Here is a 25,285-nt window from a genome sequence, read left to right on the forward strand (position 1 = left end):
TCTCTCTCTCTCTCTCTCTCTCTCTCTCTCTCTCTGTCTCTCTCTCTCTCTCTCACACACACAAAACCTCACGTGTATGTTTCCTTATTTTGACAGAACGTAGTGCATGTTAGAGAGCTATGTACATTATTAGCTTTAGTCTGTACTCAAGATGGTCACATAGGAGTTCACAAGGGTCAGGAGTGGAATTGAAATCTAAATCAATTTGACCTTAGAGTCCAGGTCCTCAACAGGTATATTAAGATGCAAAGGAAATCACTGCACTTCTTCGATGCCCAGTCCCTATGCTTGTCTGAAAGGGACACTGAGCATTGTAGTAAGGAGTACTGGATTTGAAGCCAGACAGGTAGCAACCAGACACTACCACCTCCTTTTTTTGCCAGGAAGAGTTCGTGAACCCCAAAAGACCACCAAGGAGCTGTTTTCTATATAACCACATTAGGATCTCTTTATTACAAACTTGAGGAATCTTAGAGTAGTAATGACTTTTAAAACACTGGGGATAGGGGCTGGAGAGATGGCTCAGCGGGTAAGAGCACTGACTGCTCTTCCAAAGGTCCTGAGTTCAAATCCCAGCTACCACATGGTGGCTCACAACCATCCTTAATGAGATCTGATGCCCTCTTCTGGTATGTCTGAAGATAGCTACAGTGTACTTACATATAATAAATAAATAAATCTTAAAAAAAAAAAACACTGGGAATAGGTGAATGAAGGTGTGAGCTCCACCCCCCAGGGTACAATGAAGCCCCGCAACTTGCTGCCAAAAGAAAAAACATAACAATACCACCAAATCCAAATGTTTGTTCTGTATATTTGTACGAGAGGGATTTTGGATGATGTTAGCGCTATTTTTTTTTAATATGAACAAGTGTTTGCATGTGTGTCTGAGCACCATGTGCATTCCGTCCATATGCTTGAAGTGGCCAGAAGAGGGCATTGGATCCCCTGGGTCTGAAGTTATGTACAGATGACTATGAGCCAACATGTTGGTCTGGTAACCCAACCCTTGTCCTTTGCAAGAGTAGGAAGAACTCTTACCCACTAATCCCTGGTATTCGCATATAAGTTGGTGGAGTGAGTAAAGAAGGTTGCCTTTCCCTAATGTTGAGATTCAGCCAATCACTTGACAGTCTGCTGAGGAGACCAAAGGACTGCCTCGTCCTTGCTTGAATAGCACCTTCCTGGAGGTCATCAGTGGGAACATTGACTCTTTTTGTTTGGGGACTCAAACTGACATTTTAGTTTTGTATATTTTGATGGGTTCTGGGGTGGTTTTTTTTTTTTTTTTTGGTGATTTCTAATGGTTTTATTTGGAAGATAAAATAATTCCCTACTCCCTACCGTCCACTGGTTACTCCCTTCATGAATCCTTTCTCATCTGTCCTTAAATGGTTATCCTTAGTGGATCTTTCACATCTCATCGGGGAATGTGTGTCTGTCTGTCTGTCTGCCTCTCTGTCTCTGTCTCTCTCTGTCTCTGTCTCTCTCTGTCTCTCTCTCTGTCTCTCTGTGTGTGTGTGTGTGTGTGTGTGTGTGTGTGTGTGTGTGTGTTCCCAGAAGAGAACATCACATCATCCCGTTCCCTGGGACTGGATGTTGTAAGCCACCGTGTGGGTGCTGAAGTCGATCCCAGGTTCTCAGCAAGAGCAGCCACTTTTTCTAGCCACTAAATAATCTCCCCAGACCCACAGTGTGATTCTTAATAGCTGGGAGTAGAAACAATCCAAATATTCAGGAATGGATGAAGGGATAAAGTCATATCATCCATCCATACAGAAGAAGATCATGTAGAAGCATCAATATAGATGAACCTCTAAAATAAATCCTGCATGAAAATTCAGTCACCAAAGACCACATAGTGTATACATTTACATGACATATTCAGGATAGGAGAATCTACCAAGAAAAAAAAATAGCCTTCACCAGGAGTTGGAGAGCGAGGATGGAGGAATGAGGAATAAGGTGGGCTGTGCCTGATAATGGACATAGCTTTATCAAGGTGGTAAGGAAATCTTTTGACATTAGTCTATGGTGATGTTTTCACAGCAATCCAGGTGCATTAAAATGTACTGATTGAAGCACCACTGATTGGTTGAGTGACTGATTTTTGTGGGGCAGAGAGTGGAACTCAGGGCCTTTAACATGGCAGGCACTCTGTTGGAAAGCCACACCCTAGCCCTTGGGTTTGTACACTTTAAAGGAGCAGATTTTATGGCATACAGATTCCATCTCTGTGAAATAGTCATAAAATAAGGAATAACCTGAAAAACAGTAACACAATAAAAGAAATGTAGACTCCAAAGACACGTTTCAGTCCAAATGAAAGGCAGGAATGCGGCCTAAATGGTGAGCAAATATTTGAAGAGGTCGAAGACGGCTAAGCAGGTCTAATCCTTCTACGGCATTTGCCACCTAAATGCTTCTCATGGGTCGTTCAACCTTTGCCGTGATGGTGAACTAGGCTCTTGGTCTCTCACAATGAAGCCTGAGTGACAGCCCTGCCCTGTCCAGGACCTTTGGTGAGCTGTGGGGAGGAGGGGGTGACATATGTTCCTCACAAGGCCCACCCGGGCACCACTGACTCCAGCATCCTGATTTCATCAAGGGAGCAGCTAAGCATGTCTGGGAGGCTTGGTGACCTGACTGCCTTTGGGGCAAGCGGCTGCCTCTGCTTTTTAGGGAGGCTCTGAATGTGCAGGACAGCGGCCAGTAAACCCATCTCCTCTCATCAGCACCGGGATGAGCCAATTGTCTGAGTGCCAGGCAAGTGGTATCATTCTTAGCAATCAACCGGACTGAAAGAGAACCTGTCAGGCACTGGTGGAAGATGGGTTGCCAACGATGGCCTGTCCCTTCCAAGAGTGTGCCTACCATGCTCTTGTTTGGCAGTGGGTCATGGGAGGCCCTCCTATGACCCTGGGGGCCCTGGGGGGGCCCTGGAGGTAGAATAGAGATTTTCTGCATTAATCAGTGTGTCCCCCACCAAAGGAAAAAAAAGGGGGGGGAATCACAGTTACCAAGTCCTAAGTCTTAATGTCCGGCTGTGACCACATCAATGGGGAGATAGGAAAAAGGGATGGGGGAGAGTTTCACCAGCCCCCATCCCTCACAGTTGTCTCAAGCCAAAAGAGGCACTTCTCTTGTCCAGGTCATCCATCGAGCTCCCGGAGGGATCTTCATGGAGGGGTTCCTCCGGCTAGAGAAATCTATCTCAGCTTCCTTCAGGGTCACCAGGCTGCCCACAGCTAAGATTCTTCAAGCAACGCCAGAGAAGAGGAAAGTTCGGGGCCCTGGAAGGATGGCTCAGTTAACACCTGCTGCTGGAGGGATGGCTCAGTTAACACCTGCTGCTTTTTGCAGATGCCCTGGGTTCGGTTCCTAGCATCCACATGCTGGCTTGCAGCCATGCCTAATTCCAGTTCCAGGGAATCTAATGTCCTCCTCTGACCTCATTGGGCACCAAGCACACGTGGGTTCACAGAAATACTTATAGTCCAAACACCCGTGTTCATAAGATAAAGATTTTTTGAAAAGTAAAGATCAGGTTGATGGGGGCCTCTTTTGTAAGGCACTTGCTGACTTGAGAGTTAGCCAACAGTATAACATCAAACAAAGGAGTTACACAAGTCTCTTTCTGTGTGTGTGTCTGTTTCTGTCTGCCTCTGCCCCTGCCCCTGCCCCNGCCCCTGCCCCTGCCCCTGCCCCGCCTCTGTTTCTGTCTCTCTGTGTCTGTCTCTCTCTCGTCCACCTCTTAGCTATACTAGCCTCAAATTCAGTGTGTATCTAGGGATGAAATGGAACCTCCGATTCTCCTGTTTTCATATCTCAATGGCTGCAATTGCCAGTATATATTACCAAATCTATTTCTTCTTGGTTTATTAGGTTTCAGGACTCAGAACATAGCAGACTTCCAGAGAAGGCCAGCAGTGTTTTTGAGCTGGACTGACCCATGCTGATCCTTGGGAGTTTTGAACAAACTTCCAAGGGACTCACTCTCCTTAGCCCTGGAGTCTTGACATTCTCCTGGGTCTGCTGACTGTAGGAGTCTTTAACGTGACCATTTGGCAGCATCTGGGAGACTGAGTATCTAGCTGAGATTTGTCTGTGTGCTAATGACAAGACACGGCAGAGTTGCCCAGTGATGGGAGACAGGAGACATTATACACAGCAAGCTACTGTGTGTATTGCACCCCACAAGCTTGACTGGGGTTCACAACAGCTGTGTTGCTAGGAACTGAGTTGTAGTTGATCCTTGTTTTCCTTTCAAGGACAAAGGATGCATCTGTCATATAGAAGACTGAGATGCCTGTAGCTAAAAGCCAGGGAGGCTTGGGTCAAACCTCAACTTCTACTTCTCCAGATGATGTTTAAGTTGCTTAACTTCCGGCAGCCCTGACTTCCTTATCTGTATATAAAATTAATTTTGTGTGTGAGAATGCATACAAAGCACCTGGAGCCTAACAGGTGTTCAGGAAATTGTAGCTTTCACTCTCAACACGGCCACCATTGTGATTGACAATTATTGAGTGCCTCCTGTATGCTGGTCCTTTTACTTAGCCTTGGCACAACACATAAAGGAGAAACTGTTGGAGAATTCTGTTTTAGGTTAGTATTTAATGGGGTGCACATAATTAATTAGATGCACATAAATAACCTGAGTGCAAATGCCAATTTCAGCCAGTACTGTAAAACAAGACCAGCACGTCATCTAAGAAGGCCACCCAGAAAGAAAAGCTTAAGGATAGACTTGATAATTTGATTTTCCATCTTGTGACAGGTAGTATACAGAAAGGGGGTGGAGGTGCATTCCTGGCTTCTTTCAGACCCAGCCAACACTGCAAATAGACAGACTCCAGAACTACTCCTGTTGTTGGATTGTTGGGCATCAGGCTCATGGCTGGGTCACCCTGGAGACTGCAATTTCCAAACTGACCACTGGGGGGAGACAGAGTTTGAAGAATAGACAAAGTACGAGAAAAAGGGAACTACTTCCTCTAGGACTCCATCTCTGACTCACTCACCTGTCAAAACCCCTCTTTTCCCACCTTTGAGACCCACTCCTTCCTTCTCTTGTCTTTGGAACCCTAATCCCTCAGGAACTCCCCTCTCGGGGTTCCTAATCTTCCTACCTTCACACCCCTGCCCAGGACAAATCCCTGGAAGAAAGTTCACATGCCCTTGGCACGAGGCAGAGGTTGTTCCATGCTTAGCTTTGTGGCCTGAATAAGGGCTGTGAAAGACAAGCCGGGCCTGGGAAGTGAAAACGTTCTGTGGGGGGAGATGCTAGGTGGCTTGTTAATGGGGAGCAGTCAGCATTTGAGCCTGACCTCCTTAGGCAGTTTTGGGGAGGTAGAGGTGTGGCCGTGGGGGCTTAAGTGGAAGAGACTATAAAGGTCTAGGAAGTCATTGGGGTCTTGTGGGAAGTAGATGGAGGTAGGACTGTGGCATAAAGCCCACCTAAGCTAAGTTTCAGTGTCAGCCATGTTGTCTGAATTGACTCAAGGATAGGAGGGGACCAGACAGTCGGCCAGAGTACTATTATCTGCCAGTAGTTCTCTTTAAAGATGGATTCAGACCTTTATCTGTCCAAAGATGTCCCCTGCATCTCATGACCTGTCTCTCACAGGGCTGAGGTTATCAGTGAAGAAAACCCAGACTCTGATCCTTTAGCCTGTTTACAGGAGTGTGAGGCAGGAAATCAGTGCATAGGCTCATGAGGGCTTAGATCTTTCAGACAGCTGCATCTCCTCAGAATGTTCCATTGCTTGCTCAATCTGGGTTGTTCCTCCACAGCAACTTTACTTTGTAAACACAGAGCCCTGTGTGTCCGGTGTTTTCTCCGGTGTTTTTCTCCGCTCTGGGCAAAGGTGCTGTTTTTCCAGGCACCAGTGCCCTCCCCCATCTAAGATAGGGAACCAGGCTGGGGTCAGTGATAAGTGGGGACAGCTGCTGTTCCCTTCGCCTGAATTCCTGAGCCCTAGACAGTGATGAATGACCTTGCCCCTCCTTGTACATTCTCCAGGTAGCCAGAGTGAGGGAGCGACAGGTGGCTTGGGCCAGACTGCTCCAGGCTCCCCCCACCCCTAACCCCGCACCTGGGCTACCTCTTGGGGCATCAGAGAGAAGCCAGGACAGAGGACCTTGTATAGGGAGCTGAGATCAGCTCAGCAAAACATAAGAGGGCTGAGATGCCAGGGGGTGGTGCCTTAGAAAAGCCCTGGCCCCTAGCTGCAGGCCAGAACCTCATCCACCTACTAGGCTCTGGCTCTCCTATGCTCTCTGCACCCCATTTTTCAAGCTCTCTTGGGTCAAGCTATTTGCCTGAACAGGGCCTACAGACTTGTCGCAGGTGCTAGGAATCCAGGATGGGATCAAAGTGTCACGAGGCAAGTAGAGAGACACAGGGGGGAGAGAGACTGGGCTTGCTGGAGCTCTTCTCATTCCAGGCGCTATCAGCCTGACCAGAGCCGGACTGTCACCTGACAGATCAAGGTGATCTCAGTGCAAACACCCATAAACCAGGCATGCAGCTGAAGCAGGATAGGGAGGAGATAGGGGGAAAGAATGGCTGAACCTTTGCTCTTTGGGATCACCCCCACATTCCCTGGCCACTGTTGTAAAACACACTTCCAAAGCATGGGGCTCCGCAGGGTCCTGGAACAGATGTAGGGGGTCGGGGGAGGAAAAGTAGGGTAAGGTCTCTCCGTCCTGTCCTCTCCCTGAGCCAGACCTAGAGACAGACATCTGGGGGGAAAGCCAAGGCATTCACTGGAGGCAGGAAGTTAGCTTGGGCCCAACCTGGAGATCAGCTGCCTTCCATTAGGAGGCTTGGGAGGTGCTCATGGGTGAGGCTAAGCTACTTAGAGGCCATTCAGACTAAAGATGGCAGAGCAGAGGACCGGGTGCAACTGCAGTGAACTTGAAGCCTCGGGCTTTTTATGTTTGAAGCAGGGCAGTGCATAATGTCAGGGATGTCGCAAGCACTAAACAAAGGTGTTGCAGCACCGTATAAAAGCCTGTTGTTTCTGGCTTCCGGGATGGGGGAGGGGCTAACGAAGGGGGATCTTCTTTGTCTGAGGGGGGGTGGTATGTACAACTATAGGAGGGGCATAAAGGGGGCACAGAGATAGCTGTTGAGAAATCAGAGGGTGGCCAGCTTCCCTGGGTTCACCAGTTGGCATGGCATCAAGGGTCAGGATTCTTGCCCCTTGCCCCTCCCTTTGCTTTTCCAGGTGTTGCCTCTGGCTGGTCTTGGTGGCTCAGCAAAAACACCACTCCTCAGCCCAGAGCCTTGTGATAGAACAGAGAGCTGCGAGGAGAAAGCCAAGTTGTTTGTCCAGATGGCCTGACTTCTCTGCCTCCTGGCAGTGTGGCCTTGGGCGAATAGCTTCACTGCTCTATGTCTAGAGTATAAGGCAGGCAGCGAGAGGTCAAGGGCGTGAGTCACAGAAATGAAGGTCACCTTCACATCTCCATAGGGACCGTGAACATGAGAAACGGAGGCTTAGACTCTAGGTTCCATAAGGCTAGAAGCTCGCCTTGCCCAGCCGGTGCTTGGCAAAGAGGGAGGGGCGGGTTTGCATGTGAATGTGGACATGTGTGCGAAACTAGAGGGGATTGGAAAACGTGTGTGCGGCACACAAAACGTGTGTGAACTGGTACGAATGTGTGTCACTGGGGATGAGAGTGTCTTCCTGGGAGGCTCTATGGAAGAATAAGAGTTTCCATTTAGTAAGCTCTGTGGTAGGCCAGGTATGAGGCCGAGCCTTGGCGGGCACATTATCTCATTAAGTACTCCCAGGGAGCTGAGAAAGAAGAATGACGCCAGGCCACAGAACAGTAACAGGCCCTGCAGAGGTGAGGGGATTTGCCCAAGGGGGTAGAGCTAAAAGCTAGCCTCTCTTCCCACTTATGGGAAGCTGGGCCCAAAAAAGGCACAGCTCGTGTGTGTGTGTGTGTGTGTGTGTGTGTGTGTGTGTGTGTGTGTGTGTGTGTTGTCCACACATAGTGCCCAGAGCCTGAAGTTTCCTGTGGCTACTATATGTTTTTTCACACTTGGGTAGGCCTGAGGCCCCATAATGCTTGACACTTCTGTAGTCAAAGGGTCTTTACACCACTTGTAAAGTGTGTGTTGACACAATGACCTGACAGTCTGTGGGCTCATAAGTGCTTGGATAGAAGAACCGTTGCAGGAGCTAGAGAAAGTACCCAAGGACCTGAAGGGGTCTGAAGCCCCATAGGAGGATAATCAATATGAACTAACCAGTACCCCCTGAGCTCATGTCTCTAGCTGCGTATGTAGCAGAAGATGGCCTAATCGGCCATCACTGGGAAGAGAGGCCCCTTGGTCTTGCAAACTTTATATGACCCAGCACAGGGGAACACCAGGGCCAAGAAGTGGGAGTGGGTGGGTAGGGGAGCAGGGTGGGGGGAGGGAATAAGGGACTTTCGGGATAGCATTTGAAATGTAAATGAAGAAAATATCTAATAAAATAATTAAAAAAAAAAAAAAGAATGGTCACATCCCCCACGAATCCTGCCTTCCTCCCAGGATCCTCTAGAGAATTCTTTTTTCCCCTCAGTCGGGGAACCTGGATCTCTCTCTCTAACTGAGACCCTCCTAGGGTCAGGCCGGGGTGGGAACGTTTCAGCTGCTGGCCCTTATCGAAGCAGAGAGTGCATGTCTAGTCTAACCCTGCTCCTGAGGCCCCTGTAGCTAGTGTGGCCAGGTTAAGGCACAGGGGCCATGGTGTGACCAGAGATGAGCAGTGTGTGGAACATGTCTGGACCTAAGAGACCTATCTTCATCTTCGACTGTCCCCTTTGCCCAGAGTTAGATGAGAAGCGACCTCTGTCTTCCTAAGTTTCCCAAGTCTGGTAGCTCCCATTTAGTGTCCTCTGGAGGGGCACAAGGCATGTTGGCCATGAAAAGGAAACCTCTGGGGCCAACCTGGGTTAGTGACCCTGTCTGAGAAGAACTTTGCTCTATGGCCAAAATGAATGACCCTTCCTAGGACTAGTGACCTTCCGACACCTGCGAGTGAGGAACAGTGGTTTTCCAGGAACCCCGAAGCTTGTAATTTACAATGAGCCTAGAGAGCGAGTATGCATGGAGCAGCTGCAAGTGGGTCCATCTGGATTGTACAAGGGAATGGCCATAAAATTGGGGACAGAGACACCAGGAACGACCCTAGGGATAGGCCAGGATATGTCAATTGTGAGCCTTAGTTTCCCTCTTAAGTAAAAACGGGGATAGCAGAACTGATTTCAAAGGATGGTGAAAGAAAATCAACTGCAGTGGTCCGTGATGCCTGTAGGGACTTTGTAAGCAGCTGGCTGCTTTCTAGATTCACATCTGGAAGTCCTTTGATGGCAGGGGTCTCAGGTGGGCTGCTTGTATCTCTCCTTATATCCCAGTGTAGAGTCCAGTTGGGAGAACAAGGACCCTAGACTGTGTACCCAGAGTCATTGACTGTTGCAAGGTCTCTCTCTGACTCTAAAGGTGGGAGAAGCGCATCTCATATGTGTGGGGGGAGTAGGGAGGACAACGACAGGGATGATTAGATGATGCAGTGAAGGGCTCAATAATAGACATGGAACTCATAAATGGCAAAGCCCCCAAAGGACGGTGCTCAGACCGTTATCTCCATAGAGAAACAACAAGAAGGAACTGGAATTTGGTTCTTTGGTTCCTTGGTCCTTCTTACCTTGCCTAGTAAGCCCTAAGTTAGAACCCCGATTCATTACAAAAAGAAAAGAGGAGGCAGCCGAGGAGGAGAAAAAGAAGGGGAATGAATATAGGAAGCCTTTCTAACTTTTGCAGTCCCCAAACCCAGATCTGTTCCCACCTTTCTTACAGGAGCGACCGGCTCTTGCTACTGCTGTGCCTGTCTCTGTGTGCTTTGAGTGCGAGACTTGCTCGTCAGGCTCCAGCTGGGAGGCCTCTGCTTATCCCGGGAGCCCGCAAGTCTATAGAAGGCCAGCAGGGGGAGACATTAGCACGTGAGTACGTCCGCTGGGACCTGAGGAAGGCGAGTAGGTCAGACCGGGAGGGTCTGAGCTATGGGATTGAGCCAAATTATAAGCAAAGAGACAAGGAGGGGCGGAGAGAATGGGCCAGTGCTGGGAGACAAAGACCCAGATGGTGAGGCCGAGGCCGGGAAAGGCTGGAGTCCGGAATCTCAGGGCCCAGATGCCTGCTTTTGCTCTTTCAAAAGGCTTCTCTTCTGCTCCTTTCTCCCCTGTCCCGGAGCTTTCTGTACAGTTTGTGACCTCTTGTCCCTACTCGCCTGCTCCAGGCCCTTTCGTATGCCTTCAGACAGGACTGACTAAATCTGTGTGTCCGGAGTTGGGGTGGAGGGTCCCAAAGGGCTCGCCCTCAACGATGAAAATTTTCAAGGCTTGTTTCACTAGATGCAAATAAATGTCTCCTCCCCTTTGGACAACAATACTTTTTCTGAGTCTCCACCGCCCATAGTTATGACTCTTGTCGTGGTCAATGCAAAGAAGGAGTGCATTGCGAGGACAGGAAGACGGTCCAACAGACTGGACTGGGCGCAGGCAGGCTGACAGAAGTGGGCACCGAGTGGGGTTCTGGGGCTGGTACGCGCGTACGCGCATGTGGGGTGTGTTTGTGTGTATAAAAAGAACACAAGAACGGTGCTTTCTGGAGGTACTTGGGACAGGGCTTGCCTGCTCTAGGTCAGTGGGCCGGGTGCTGACCGGGTGTGCGTAAAGGAGAGCAGGCCGGCAGCTTTCGGGAAGCGCCAACTTCCCGAGAACTCCCTGGGAACCAGACTAAGCGGGACACAGGCATAAACCGCAAGAGCCGCACATTCAGATTCGTGCCATCCAGAGAGCAGCGTCCTTAAGAGCTCCCCGAAGCCCCACCCCTTCCTGCTCTGTGGGCGTGGTATGGGGCAAGGACCCCGTCACAGAGCTTTCTATTGGTTCGAAGGAGCAGGGTTGGCCTTGTGCTCGCCTGAGCAGGAGAGTAGAAAGCTCAGCGGCAGCGGAGGGAGTCTATGCGCGCTGGGCAGCAGTGGGGGGTGTGTGAGATTCGCACCGACTGCAGACACTCGGGCTCAATCGCCGGGGATCAAGGACTTGGCGACCGGGCTGCCGGGCTACCCGGCCGAGGCTTCAGAGGAGCAAATCGATGGGACTGATTTGCTCGGCAGGGCCGTACTAGTCTTTTGAGTATACAGAGAAGGGCCGGTGCTAAAGTAGAAGCTGTCGTGGGACGCGCCGGCGCAGAGTCCCACTGTGGCCCGGAGGAACGGAGTCCGTGTTAGGGGGACCCAGTCGGGAGCCTGGGGACCGAGCTCGCATTGTTGGGAGACAACCCGCCTCTTCTTCCCAGAGGCGTCAATCCCAGGACGGTCGAGGCGTCGGGGCAGCCACTGAGTGCTCTGCGGGGAGACCCGATCGGGGAGAGGACTCGCAGTCTCAAACAGTCTGGGAGAGCGGAGCGGAATCCGGCGGGATCACTCGGGGGCGGCGAGCCCCCGTCGCGCCTCGTGCGGCGGAGAGGCCAGGGAAGAAAGTCCTCGGAGGCCGCAGCCCATGCGCGGGTTGGGGACGCCTGCCCAGTGAGTCCTCCTGGCCAGCCGGGCGAAGGAGAGCGACCCCGAGGCCGGCGGGAGGGGAGTGCTTCAAGGCCAGCGGCTGCGGAGGATGGGCGCCTGAGTGGCTCCGAGCGCTGCGCGGCACGGGCAGGCGAGGCGAGCTTTGCTGAGGAGGCGCTAGGGGATCCTGAAGTGCATCCTGCCCCCGGGAAAATGGCCCGGCCTGGGCAGCGTTGGCTCAGCAAGTGGCTTGTGGCTATGGTCGTGCTGACGCTGTGCCGGCTTGCCACGCCGTTGGCCAAGAACCTGGAGCCCGTGTCCTGGAGCTCTCTTAACCCTAAGTGAGTAACTTATCTACTCTGGTCCCTGGGGGTGGGAGGCACTTCTTCGGGGTGAGGTCGTGCACCCCCAAGTGCGTGGGGGTTTGTCCATAGGAGGTGCGGCGACCTATTTTATATCTGGCCTTTTCTAGTGTTTTCTTGCGGGCAGTCGGGGTAGGGTGCGGAAGGGTGGGGTGGGGGCACTTAGCTGCGTTTCGACCCTTCGGTTCGGCCCTAGTCTCAAGTCCGGGTCGCGTCCGTTGGTCACACCAGGCAGATATAGAATGTCTGGGCGCTCCAGAGCGCGCCGGAGAGCTGGGTGGGGGCGAGTAAGCAGCCCACTCCAGGGCCTCTGGGAACGTGGTGGTTTTCACTCACAGCCACTCCAGGGGTGAGATCGACCTGATCAAGGGACCAGGCCAGAACACAGGTTCCTCATTTGCTTAGGTGTCAGGGCGGCTCGGGACCTAGCGCCCCGGGGCGAGTGGCAGCATCTGTATATCTTCTCCAGCTTCTCCCATTTTCATTTGTCTTTCTTCCCTGTCTGTTTGCCTCCCTGTCTTTCTCTTTGCCTTCTCTTCTTGCACACTCCCCCCCCCCTTCATTTCTCTCTGCCGGGGAGGTAGAAAGGCGGGCGCTGCTTCCAGGCTCACAAAGGCGGCGGGTGGAGAAGGGCGGAGTGGAAGAGGGTTTGTTTGAGGAGGGGGTTCGATCCAGTGCCCGTCGGGGGTCCAATTGAGCTAGGCACCACAGCTTCTTCTAGAGCTAGTCGGGGCTGAGAATGGTAGTGGAGCCAGCGAGGGAGGTGGGTGGGGAACGTGTGATTCCTGTCCAGGCAGGTCCAACACCCCCCACCCCCAGAACTAGAAAGCCATGCTTAGATTTCTCCTATGGTTTGGGGGGGTAGTGATATAAAGGAGGTCCTTTTCTTTCTTCTCCTTCTCCTTCCTAACTCTGCCCCCCTCCCATCTCTAAACAACACACACCTTTCAGGGCGGTGGCTCAGTGGTTTCTGGGCTGTTGGTGGGGAGTAGCTTAGGCAGTTGTGACCTCTGGACCTTTTTCTCTTTTGGCATCTAGGACTCACCATGGAACTCGGGGTCCTAATCTCTCTTCCCATTTTCTGGCAGTCCAGTTGTGGACAACACAGTTAGTGGAAAACTGGGAGGGGGGAGGCGCTTGACCTGTTCCCAGATTCCTGTTTCTGGAATTTCCTCCTGTCCACTCTTGTGGGCTCTTTGCTAACTTCCTAGGTTCTTGCCTGCCTTACCCCTTGAGTCCCAGGGATGAAAGTGAGAGAAGAGGGCTTCTTGTTTTCTCCTTGGGTTAAGGTAGGATCCATTACTGGTCCTTGGCTAAAGTGGGGTCAGGGTAGAGGTTTCTGCCTCTGTACAAGGAAAGGGGCTGACTGGCCATGATTTTTTCTTACTCAGAAGCCTGTTTGGTCACCGTGCCTTCACTGCTGGGGCTCAAATGGTATTGAGCTCTAGGCTGTTAAGGCCATGGGAAGAGCTTGTGAAGTGCCCGGTTCTTCGATGTAAGGAGTGGAGGCTGGAAGTGCTCCTTAGCTAGGGGACTTGCAATCCCCCTAGGGTAGCCTGTCCCAGGAGCTCATGGGAGTGACCTAATTGCTCTCTTGGGTCAAGACACTGAGCAGCTTCGCAGCTGGAGAAGAGCCCTCCTGCAGAGTTGAGGTTGCTGGGAGAAACAGGATCCCTGGGAGCGCCCCTCTTTATGTGTTCTCTGCCTTTAGAGCCAGCCGCAGAGCAGTTTCCAAGCTTGAGACGGCTGTACCCCCTCTGCTCTCTATCCAGTCCACGTTAAGCTGAGGACAGGCGTCCTGGGGATTTGAAAAGGACTGACTTTGGACTCAGTAGAACCTGCCTAGATTCTATCCCATAATTGAGCAGATTCTGGGAACAGTTTAGACTGATCCTGGTGGTTCCCCGACCCCATTTTATCGATGCTCAGGGGTCTGGAATGCAGGCTATGTCTGTGTTTGTTGGTGGCACCGGGTGCAGGGCAGGAGGACAGGACCAAGGCACTGCCCTCAGCTCTGGGGGCTGCCTGTGCCACCGCACCCAACCCTCAGGCTGCCCTGGCTTTCTTAAATAAATACTGTCTGTCTCTGCTTCCGTGTGTCCTGCCTGAGTTCTCCCTCTCAGGCCGACATTGTTGCCTGCTCACACACACCCTGTGAGAGTGGAACTCACCTCTGTCTCTCTCTGTCTCTCTCTGTCTCTGTCTGTCTGTCTGTCTGTCTGTCTCTCTCTCCTCTCTCTCTCTCTCTCTCTCTCTCTCACACTCCCTCTCACTCTTAGTCACTCTCTGCCTCTTTTTCTCAAGTCCTTTTGTTTCTCGCACATGCCCGTGCTCTCCCTCGCAGGCTCATTTTCTCTTATCCCTCCCCTCTTCCTCTCCTGGCTTTTGGTCCCCTCTCCTTAGCCCTGTCAGGAGCTGGCACCCCTCCCTCTAAAAATCTCCCAGTGCCTATAAACCCTGCTTAATTGCTTCCTCCTAGGGAAAAAAAAATCAAAATAAAGAAGTGATGGGGTCTGTTTCAGGGTTCCAGGGCGCACGCAGTCCCAGCTCTGGGGAGCTGGCAGGGCCTGCTGAAGACTGCCAGTCTTATCTGTCCCCTGAGCTGCTGCTCCAGGGCTGTCCAGTGGTAGGCCCTGGGTGATAAGAACTTCTGCTCCCTGGGCCCCTCCTGTCAGATTTGCCCCAAGAGTAGAGGGTGAGAACGTGGGTTTGGTCCTTCTGGGGTTTGATGGAAGGCAGAGTGAGCATATTCAGAGCCCGGGGAGGGGGCATGGGCAGCCACTTCCCCTAGCTGCCTCCCCTTGGGGAACTTGGGACAGCCAGTGAGCTTCACACTTGAGTCCTCAGCCAAGTCCAGCTGCTGTACCCCAGCCTCTTGGTCCCATTCTGACCCTATACTGCTCCCCACTCAGGTTCCCCCCACCTCCAAGGAGTGGGAATGTGTTCGAGAACACATTATAAACCTTCCCTACAGGGAGGGTGGGCTGGGGGCTCAGTTTGGAATTCAGGACCCTTGACCCCATCCAGCTTGGGTGGGGCAGCTGCAGACCCCAACCCATGCTAGCCCCTCACAGCTGTTCTAGCTCAGTCCTGGGGAGGCCAGCCCAAGGAGCTCCTTTCCAGACGGGCTAGGGACCTGGCTATTCTATTTTCTGTCTAATTGGCCACAGGTGAAAGAAAGCCTGGGCGCCCTAAAGGTTCCTGTTCTCTGACCCCACCCAGGGAAGCAAGGCAAAGGCCAGAAGAGCCTGTGAAGGAGCTGAAGTGGGGACTGAGTTGGGGGTTCTCTTTCTTCTCTCAGGCTCTTGCCATACTAGTTTAGGTACATGGGGGTGCCCAGGCCTTGGATCCTTCTTGCTGGGAAGCACTGTTTTCTGGGGTTAGGGCTATGTATGGGGTCACTGGGCCAACAAGGAGACTGCTGGTTGTCATAGGAACACCAGGTTTGAGGGATAGTTCATATGATTATAAGGGCATGTGAAGTGGGGGCCTTCTGAGACTATGAAAGTCCCTTCTATGATCTGGTGGTGGTGGTTTGGGGTCAGAGGGCCAGCAAGCCAGAAGCATAAGCCCTCTCAGCTTGCCACTTCTAAATGATACCGTGCTTGGCATGCTAAGTAATAGGCACGTAGTACCTTGCTACTTACAATGCATCCTCGTATATGATCTCATCGGGTGCTCCCAACAGCCCTGGGAAGCAGGCAATGGCCCCATTTTCCAGGGGAGGAGGAGGCATATGTGCAGAAAGGGGAAATGTCTTGTCTGAGGTCAGCTGGTGACTTGTTGAGTCGGGCAGAGGCAGAACTGTGCCGTGTGCCATTCTTTCCATACCATCCTGCTGCAGGGAACAGGAACTCAAAGTGGGGTTTGAACCAGACCTCTGCTGTCCCTGGGTTCTCCTCTCTCACCTCCCAGGCGGGCCTGCGTCGTCGGCCTTATGACTCAGGTCCTGCCTATGTGGGGTAAGTAGAGTTCCAGCTTCTTCATTCAACTCTCCGAGCAGCTTAGCTCTGAGGGCATCCTGCACAGGTGACCTAGCCTAACTCACTGACTGGCACTCTGCCCCTCCCAGCTCTGAGTAGCTCCTTCGGTTCCTCTCTGGGCCAGGAATGTCTTCCTCTTAGGAACTCCAGGGAAAACATGGCAGGGGGTGTGGTTAAGCCCCAGTAAACTAGCTCTGGTCAGGTAGGACTAAGAGGCGGCAGGCAGAGGTGGTGTTGGTGAGGAGAGTGACTTCCTCTAGGACTCTTCTGGCTTGCCTGCCTCCAACAGAGCTGTGTGTGTGCCAGGGCCCAGCTGCTGTTCCTGCCCACCCACGCCTGGGCGGGCACTGCTGGGACACGCCAGGCCTGCTCCTGCTGCCTCGGGGGCTGGGTGGAGCTGGGGGAGTGAAAGAGGAGCCTTTAATTTCGGGGCTCCCCACCCTAGCTGGGATGAGAGCAGACTTGAGTTCTGGCTTGGGGTCTTTCCCTCACTAGTATTGCCATCCTGGGGTGAGAGAACAGGCCTGGTAGTGGTGGGGTCACCAAACCAAACCAAACCAAAATCGTGGCTAGAGTCTTCTACCGCATTTAGACTAGCATGGCTGGAAAGCAGGCTCTTCCCCTCCCCCCTTAAACCTCTTTGGTAGAGCCTGAGGAAAAGGTTGGAGGGAAGGAAGACAATCGGCCTGGTGGGACAAGAATAGCTTTCTAGGCAGAAGTGTACCTACTGTAAGCTCTTTCCTGTGGGCGACCTACAGAAAGGTAGAGAGGAGCTCCTCTGGACTAAGGTGCAGATGGAAGAGCTGTTTCTAGTTTTTCTGGGCCTTGGAGGCTACTGTCCCCAGACCCTATGGGCTTTCCGAACTTCAGAGTAGCACTTCTAATGAGAAAGTCTGAGGGGGGAAGACAGGCTAGGGAAGATGGGAGAGGCCAGGCCAAAAGACTGGAGCTGAAATAGTTCCAGCTGCCTTCTTATAAAGTCTTCTTACTCCCTGGGGTGACTCCCTGGGGTCCCAGGGCTATCAGAGGCTAGGGAGGGAAGGCCTCAGGTTGCCATGGTGACCTGCTTTAGGCTTCCTGCGGGGCCATGTCAATCCCCTTATTTTCTAGAAAAGGGCTTTGTCTGGGGGTGGCCCTAGGAAGGAAAGCTTGGCTTGATGGGGTAGGGACAGTCCTTTCTGAAAGGTGATGCCTAAAGAGTTTAAGTTAGAAGCCTCCTCCTCCCCTCCCACTCAGAACTTGGTGAGAAAGGGAGGAGGTAGGTATGGCGCCCCTAAACGGATCACTAATCCTGTGCCTGGACCCAACCCTAGTCATCCCATATACTTTCTTGGACTTGCTCATGGCACTCCTGAGGAAGTTTTCCTGAGTGAAAATTTTCCAGTTAGAGGAAGATGCTAAGAAAGCGTGGGATTGGGGTCAGGGATGCAGGCCTCATTAGACTCCTTTCCCTTCCACACTTTAGGAGAAGGTGAGTTTTCTTCGGCAGGCTGCTATGCAAATGAGCTGATGAATATTTATGAAGTCTGTTCACTGAGGTTGGAGACACTCTGAGGGGTGTTGGGGGCAATAGTCCTTTCTTCTCCCCCTCCCCCCACCATGCAGACATCTGTTTCCTCAATGTGTCTGGGTTCAAAGTAGAACCCCAAGTAGCTAAAAGCCCCCCCCCCCCGTTCAGTCCTGGGGCTCTGGAGTCTGGGTGGGTGGCAGTGGAAAAGTCTACCAGAGCGGACACATTTCTCTGGTGAGGAAGCTGGGGCCCAGTGGTTAGGAAGTGAACCAGTCTGTCTCCCATGTTCATGTCCTCTATGTAGCTACAGTTCTATGTTGTCCTGGGGTGCAACGGTCTAAGTAGCAGATACTGTTGAGGCTCTGTTAAAGCCCAAGGGATCTGAGAAGCCTTCCTCAATGGAAATAGGTCCCTGATCACTCATTTCTCCATATTAAGGGGCCTGGGCTTGGTCCCTAGGGTTCCTTTGAGCTCTGAACTATTAGAAATGCTCTGTTCTTGCTACCTGGGGAGGACCAGAGGAAAGTGAAAAAGAATGCCGTGAGAATTACACAACCTTTGGTGAAACTTGTGGGCTTCATATGGCCAAAGACATGAGGGGATTTCATCTCAGATGTTTACCTGGGCCCCCATGCCCTGTTTGCTTACTTTCTGTCGGCTGCAGAGTTGTAGAGTTAGAGTCCAAAGGACAAATCAACCCTTTCTGGCTTTGACCCTCCAGTACATCAAGATGGCACCTCTGAGCTTGGAGCGTCACAGTGACATGGAAGAAAGGCTGTTTTGTTTTTTCTTCTTCTTTTTCTTTGTCCACTTAGATTCCCTCCTCTGCTAGGAAGACATCAGGACAAGGGCACATATTTGACAGTGTGAAGGAAGGCTTCAGCCCGGAGCTTTCAGTGGGAACTTTCAGTGCGACTTCACTGACTGTCCCCACTGTGTTGTGGGCCTCAGTAAATGGAATGACATTGCGGTAGCCTGTGACCTGGGATTCTACACCAACACACAGAATGGCACTCTTCATTTTATTCTTCCTGTGGGTTACCTTTAGTCGTCTATGGTTCCTCCTGTCAGAGGGCCTGCCACCAAGCAGATGAATCCCACACTGCTTTTCATGGTCTTGGGGAATTTACCTGTCGTCCTAGAGCTCTTTCCCACCTCCTCTGATACTTTCTACTCTTGCCTGCACAGGCTGTAAGAGTCATCAGCCAGCCTGGGTTTTGTCTTCCCCACCGCTGTCCACTGTTGCTGACTCTGCCCTGACATTTTTCTCCTTCACCTGGTATCCACCCTCATTCTGAGCTTTGAAGCCATTTTAGAACAGCACGGTATCCTTGTCCGATGAGCCATCTTTTTCCCTCTTGATGTCTCTCATCCTATGAAGTGCCATCCTCACCTGTAACGTACAGATAGCCTGGAGGTGTCTGTGGCTGAAGTGTGGGCTGTTTACTTTTTTTGGACCAAACCAGACCATCAAGTCCACGACAGTCAAGTTGTATCTTCTCTTTCTAGATCTTGCCTAAGAAACCACAGAACTTAATGTGTCTGATCGCCTGCCTCTTGGCAGACTGTTTCAAAGAAGGATTCGATCTTATTGAGTACTGTACTCTAGTGCTCATCCCACGCAATCCTAGGGTTATGGGCACTAGTTTATAAGTGAAGAAACTGAACTTTAGAGAGCTTGTCCCAGACTATGGAGCTAGGAAGCGCCTAGCTCTGGAATGTGACTCCACCATGTGCTCTCTCTCCTTGCCCTCAGCTTCTGCCTGAGCAAGCTGAGAAATGGCCGGCGGAGCTTCATGTCTTGACTCTGCTTGCCAGGTTAGCCGGTGAAGCCCGGCTCAAGGCATTTAGTCATCTCCTCTTGGGATCTGTAGTAGCTGCAGTGTAGGAGCAAGAGGTTAGATTCCAGCCGTGGGATTCCTGAGGTCTTGTCTTACATGAGTTTCCCCTCTCCCGGTAGGAGCGCCCTTTCTTTCCTTCCCTGAGTCAAAGTGAAAGACTACTCCAGTTTGGGGATTTCAGCTCTTGTACTGGGAGTAGGGATGGGTATGTCACCAGAATAAGACTGTCCCTAACCAGAGATGGTGGCCATCGGCTCCTGGCTCCAGTGCGTGTTTCTATCTCCCCATCATGCCCAAGATTAGCCAGATGGGGGGCAGGCTCCAGGCAGGTTGAGCTCCCTTAGCCTTTGGCTGGGAGCTGCGGGGGTGGTGGCTAAGACATGTGTGGGCTTGTTCTCTCTCTCTCTCTCTCTCTCTCTCTCTCTCTCTCTCTCTCTCTCTCTCTGTGTGTGTGTGTGTGTGTCTGTGTCTGTGTCTGTGTCTGTGTCTGTGACTGTCTCTCTCTCTCTCTCTCTCTCTCTCTGTGTGTGTGTGTGTGTGTGTGTGTGTGTGTGTGTGTGTCAGTTGCAGTGGCCTTTGAAGGAATGTGAATGAGTTAGGAAGTATGAGGAGCAGGGCACCACCTCCAGGTAGCCTGGGCCTGACACATAGGTACCTGGCCCATTTGGCCACGTCAGCCCCCCTGCGGAAATGCCCCATTAGGACAAAGGGCTCCCCTAGCCAGGCATTGCCCCACCCTGCCAAGCACCAAAGCCTGGCAGCCTTGCCTATGGGCCACCCCTTCCACACCCTGCTGGCAGTATGGTTCTCTTTCCCCACCCCCAGCCCAAGGATAGAGGAAGGGCAGAAGGTTGATTTGATATCTCCACCCAGTAGGACTAGCCTGGCCTTTACTGTCATATCACTTGGTCCTGAGGTCGCCAGAGCTCCCAACCTTGACGTTGACCATTTTCTTTCTTCTGGGCAGGTTCCTAAGTGGGAAGGGCTTGGTGATCTATCCAAAGATTGGAGACAAGCTGGACATCATCTGCCCCCGAGCAGAAGCAGGGCGGCCCTACGAGTACTACAAGCTGTACCTGGTGCGGCCAGAGCAGGCAGCTGCTTGCAGCACTGTGCTCGATCCCAATGTACTGGTCACTTGCAACAAGCCACAGCAGGAAATCCGCTTCACCATCAAGTTCCAAGAGTTCAGCCCCAACTACATGGGCCTGGAATTCAAAAAGTACCACGATTACTACATTACATGTGAGTCCTCACCCAGATGTCACCAGCTCTTTCGCTGGGCTTAGCCCTGCCTTCCTGCAGCCTCCCTGCTTGTGAGTGATGCAGTGATAGCATGTGCACACCTTACAGTGCTGCCTGATCTGATTCCAGCCTGCCCTTAGAATTCTGTCCCCAGCATTCAGAACCCAGCAGCTTGCCTCGACTCCAGGGCACAGATGGGAAAGGCTATCCATGTGGCTTTCTCTTCCTTTCTTGAGAATGGCAAGGTTGGCAGAATCCTTTGAGACCAGCCAGCTTTGCTGCCTTATTCCCCTCCCCGACCGCCCCCCCCACCCGTAGTGGGTAGGATAGGGTGGTGGGTCTAAGGCCCCAGGAAGTGAATCGGGATCCGTGGTAGTGTGTGACTAACATCCAAAAAGCCCTGGCTCACTCTTTAGCCACTACCCTCCTTCTCTGGTCCCTCAAAGAAGTGCATGGGCACCTTGCTTCAGCACACACAAGGAGTTGATGTGGTTTTAGCCCGGCTTGCCTCACACTTCTGTAGGGTTCCTCCCAGTCTAGGACAAAGGCCCTCTGATGGTACCAGTTCCATTTGTTTTGCTCTGAGCAGCATCTCCCATTAAGAAGGTACACACCTCCGTGTTGTCCCCAAGACCAAGGCCTGGCCACAAGGAGTGCCTTAAGCAGAGGGGCTCAGTATGGGCCTGGCTGGCTTTCTTACTTCCTATTGGGAGGGAGGTGGAAGGGCTTGGGGAAGGGAGGGTAGGAGCCATGTTCTACTGCTGATCGTTGTTCTTGGCTCTCTCTCTCTCTCTCTCTTGAGTCTGTCAAGAAAAGAAAGAAAGAATGAAAGAGAGGAAGAAAGAGAAAAAGAATAAGAAACGAAAAAGTAAATGGAAAACTCCAGTTTCTGATTTCTCTGGCCTTTTCCTACAGCAACGTCCAATGGGAGCTTGGAAGGACTGGAGAACCGGGAGGGAGGTGTGTGTCGCACCCGCACTATGAAGATTGTTATGAAGGTTGGGCAAGGTAAGTGCCCGCCCAACAGCCATGTTGGCAGTTGCCTGGGGTATGTTGGTAGTGGGGAAGTAGTCACAGCATTAGAGGGGCTGAGCTCTAATATTCAGGCCATTCTTAGCCCACCTAGGGGAGTCGAGGTCACCCATGCTGGCAGAGTCCTCCCCCTGATATGTCCTCTCTCGGCCCTCAGATCCAAATGCTGTGACGCCCGAGCAGTTGACTACCAGCCGGCCAAGCAAGGAGTCAGACAACACTGTCAAGACAGCCACACAGGCTCCAGGTCGGGGATCCCAGGGTGACTCTGACGGCAAACATGGTAAGTGAATATGGCTCTTCTGCAGAGGGCATTTCTCAGGCATCCCCTCTACCCTGTATCTGAAGAAGTCCCTGCTGCCTGCCTCCTCCCTGAGACTTGCTGTATATCTCTGGTGAATGTGGTGCCAGCAGGAACCCAGAGAGTTTCTTTGGATCCAAGGTGGCATTGTTCGCTGCCACTCCTGTTGACTGCAGTTGTCTCCTGACTGACCATCGCGTCCCTCCCCTTTCCTCAGAGACTGTGAACCAGGAAGAGAAGAGTGGTCCAGGTGCAGGTGGTGGTGGCAGCGGGGACTCCGACAGCTTCTTCAACTCCAAGGTAGCATTGTTCGCAGCCGTCGGCGCTGGCTGTGTCATCTTCCTGCTCATCATCATCTTCTTGACAGTCGTACTCCTCAAGCTCCGCAAGCGCCATCGCAAGCATACACAGCAGCGGGCGGCTGCCCTCTCGCTCAGTACCCTAGCCAGCCCCAAAGGGGGGAGTGGTACCGCGGGCACCGAGCCCAGCGACATCATCATCCCCTTACGGACTACAGAGAACAACTACTGCCCCCACTACGAGAAGGTGAGTGGGGACTACGGGCATCCTGTCTACATCGTCCAGGAGATGCCCCCTCAGAGCCCCGCGAACATCTACTACAAGGTCTGAAGGCTCAGCATGCCCTCAGGCCCCACAGGACACATGGCCTGGATTGGCCGCTCTCTTCTCCCCCACACCCCTGCCCTTGCCAGCTGTGCCCACCTTTGTATTTAGTTTTGTAGTTTCTTGGCTTTTATAATCCCCTTTTTCCTGCCCCCTGGGCTTCGGAGGGGGGTGCTTGTGCCCCCAATCCCCATGCTCTTGTGCCTTCCCCCTCTGGCCAGGCCTCTGGGCTCCGTGGGGGTGCCCTTTCTAGGAGGGCAGGGTTGGACACTGACGGACTGCAGGCAGGGAAGTGGCCCCCTGGCCCTGCCCCCCTACTCATCCCTTCACCCATCCCAGGACTGCTCGTCCACTACCATCACTGTTTTTAATGCTTTTGTGTTGATTTTTTAAAAAGCTGTCAACTCATTTTCATCTGTTTTTTTTTTTTTTTTTGAGGAAAAAAAAATGGGAAAATGTACAAGGCAGCCCCTCCCCAGACTTTCTCAGCCTGGCCTGACCCAGTCGAAGAGGGCCCGGGGCAGGATGTGGCCAGCCAGGAAACATAGGGTGGCATTTCTTTTATAGACTCCTCAGTAGTTCAGGGGAGTGGGGGAGGGTAGGCCAGGGCTATTTCTGCCTACGGGGGAGAGGAGAGTGCCACCCTTTTTTTCCGGACCCTCATGAGACAATGCTGTTCCTAGCAGTGGGGTAGTGACTACCACCCTTCTACCAAAAGAAAAAAAAACCCTTCCTTGTGGGATTCTTGGGCATCTCCTGCCTCCTTCACTCTCACGGTAATTAATGTCTTAATTGGCTGTTGCCTGGGGAACAGGAGAGCTGCTGCAGGCAGATGACCTCATGGGGGGTGGAGGGAGGTGAGGTGCCCAGGTGGCTATTTGCCCTGCAGAGCTGGGAGTTCCCCCCAACCACCACCACCCTGTTCTCTCCTTACCTTTGGCATCTTTGGTTCAAGGTGGAGATCTTAAGCGGGTGTAAGGCCAGGTGACCCGCTCCTTCCCTGGGTTCTAGTACAAGTAAGCACACACCACCACCCCCACTCACTCAATATGGCTCCCACTGTCCCCCCCACACCCCCACCCCCACCCCGAGTTTGGAGCTGGGGCCAGGAAAAAGGAAGAGGCTGCTTGGGGCTGGGCCAGCCTGCAGTGCACTTTGACCCCAGCTCCTTGGCAGCACGGCTGCTAACAGACTGCCACTCAACTGCGCCTCGCAGGCACTCCCAGGGCTGCCATGGAAGGAGCTGGGCCTTACACCACCCACCTCCACACTGCCTCCTGGCCAGCCGCCCACCCCGGTGCCAGGTGGGAGAGGGAGCAGAACAGCCAGCCCCTTCCAGGTGGCGGTCGGAAGGGACTTTTGTTTTTGATTCTGTTGCCATTTGTGTAAATACTAGTCTTTTTTGGAAGAAATAATGTAAAGATGTTTTGTATAAACTCTGAATTATTTTCTTGTTGCTTTTTTCTTAGAAAAAAAATGAGAACTAAAAAAAAAAAATTAACCACATGGAGAAATGAGTGTAAACTAGTGTCATGATGTCAGGGAATGAAGTGTGATAGTGTGTCTGTATGTGCGTGTATGTGCATGTGCCTGTACTTGTGTGTGTGAGGATTCCTTTGCCAAACCAGTGATGATCAGGGCCAGTGGCTGTCCTATGAAGCAAGCTCGTTAAAGTGTCCATGCCCTTCCTGCCACTTTCTGCCTCCCAAGTGTCTCAGCCTCCTTGTTCTGCTGCCCTGGAGCCTGAGGTCCCCCCACCCTCCTAGCCATCCTGTCACCTCTGTGGCGCAGACCATAGGCATCTGCCCTGGCTGGCACCGGGTTCAGCCAGAAAAGGTTGATGGAGAGGGGGTGTTCCCATGGGGAACCTGGGTGTGTCTCCAGGTACTGCCACCACCTGGTTGGGACTAAATGTGGAACCTGATGGCAGGCCCAACCCTGTCCTGCCCCAAGATGTCTGAAGCTGGAGAAAACCAACGTCCAAAGATGGCCCACTGGGCACTAGGGTGACTTCATACTGCCCATTTGGCCTCTCAGCCAAAACAATCTTCATTTTCCTGTCTTCACAATGGGGGCCACACCAGAGGTGCTGCCATGGCATGCTTGGTAGCTTCTGGCTGGCAGTGGTGGCCCTGGAGCTAGAACAGCAATGAATGCCCAGGCTCCCTTCCACAGGCCAATGAGTAATTGACATGTTCAGGTCAGAAAGTGTGCTGAGGGTCCTAAGCAGGGGTGGCTTTCCATCCTTTGACAAGAAGTACAGACTGGCAGGGCCCAGAGGAGCCTGTGAGCTTTTCAAGGGACTGCCTCTGGCAGCGGCTATGACAGCTATCAGGGGAGGAGAAGTGAGATCCCACCAGCTAAAAATGGGTGAGAAAGTGATAGAGGAAAGGAGGAGGAAGGATGGGGTGTGAGCAAGGGATCCAGCAGGAAGCCCACTGGAACAGGCAAGGAGCAGGCCCAGCTCCCAAACAAGTGGGGAGCACATTGAGAAGGAAGGGGGAGGAGGGCCTTGAGAATGTGGGACTTGCCAGGGGAGGGGAAAGAGGCTGGTCAGAAATAGGGCTGGGCCAGCCTGGGGTGCTGCTGGAGCCAACTGGGGCAGAGTCTGTTTATTTGGTTTCTCATTAACCAAAGGAAGTGCTTGGATCAGATCAGACCTCTGCCGTTTGACTGCTTGCCCAGAGTGGGGCCCAGCCTGAGCTGGGGGTCTCTGACCAGGGCTAGCTCTGGACAAATGATTGTCTCTGACCTCAAGGTGGGTGAGCCTGACCTAGACCTCCCCAATCATGTCCTTTAGCAGTCCCCTAACCTGGC

General features: G+C 52.4%; 1 protein-coding gene across 1 annotated transcript; it reads left to right on the forward strand.

Annotated features, from left to right (window-relative positions):
* The first annotated feature begins 10,958 nt into the window (after positions 1–10,958).
* Positions 10,959–23,978, forward strand: Efnb1 (ephrin B1). Its single transcript, XM_021188259.1, has 5 exons — positions 10,959–11,911; positions 20,234–20,511; positions 21,427–21,519; positions 21,701–21,826; positions 22,062–23,978. Exons 1-5 carry the CDS (start codon positions 11,784–11,786, stop codon positions 22,472–22,474), a joined length of 1,038 nt encoding a protein of 345 aa, XP_021043918.1. The 5' UTR covers positions 10,959–11,783; the 3' UTR covers positions 22,475–23,978.
* Positions 23,979–25,285: the final 1,307 nt, after the last annotated feature.

The sequence above is a fragment of the Mus pahari genome, chromosome X, assembly GCF_900095145.1.
Source record: "Mus pahari chromosome X, PAHARI_EIJ_v1.1, whole genome shotgun sequence".
NCBI lineage: Eukaryota > Metazoa > Chordata > Mammalia > Rodentia > Muridae > Mus > Mus pahari.

Excerpts from the sequence above, each read along its gene's own strand:
- Efnb1 (XM_021188259.1), top strand. The coding sequence starts at position 11,784 with ATGGCCCGGCCTGGGCAGCGTTGGCTCAGCAAGTGGCTTGTGGCTATG. Across the intron at positions 21,520-21,700 it reads TGTTATGAAGGTTGGGCAAG|ATCCAAATGCTGTGACGCCC; the intron begins GTAAGTGCCCGC and ends CTCGGCCCTCAG. Across the intron at positions 21,827-22,061 it reads TGACTCTGACGGCAAACATG|AGACTGTGAACCAGGAAGAG; the intron begins GTAAGTGAATAT and ends CCCTTTCCTCAG.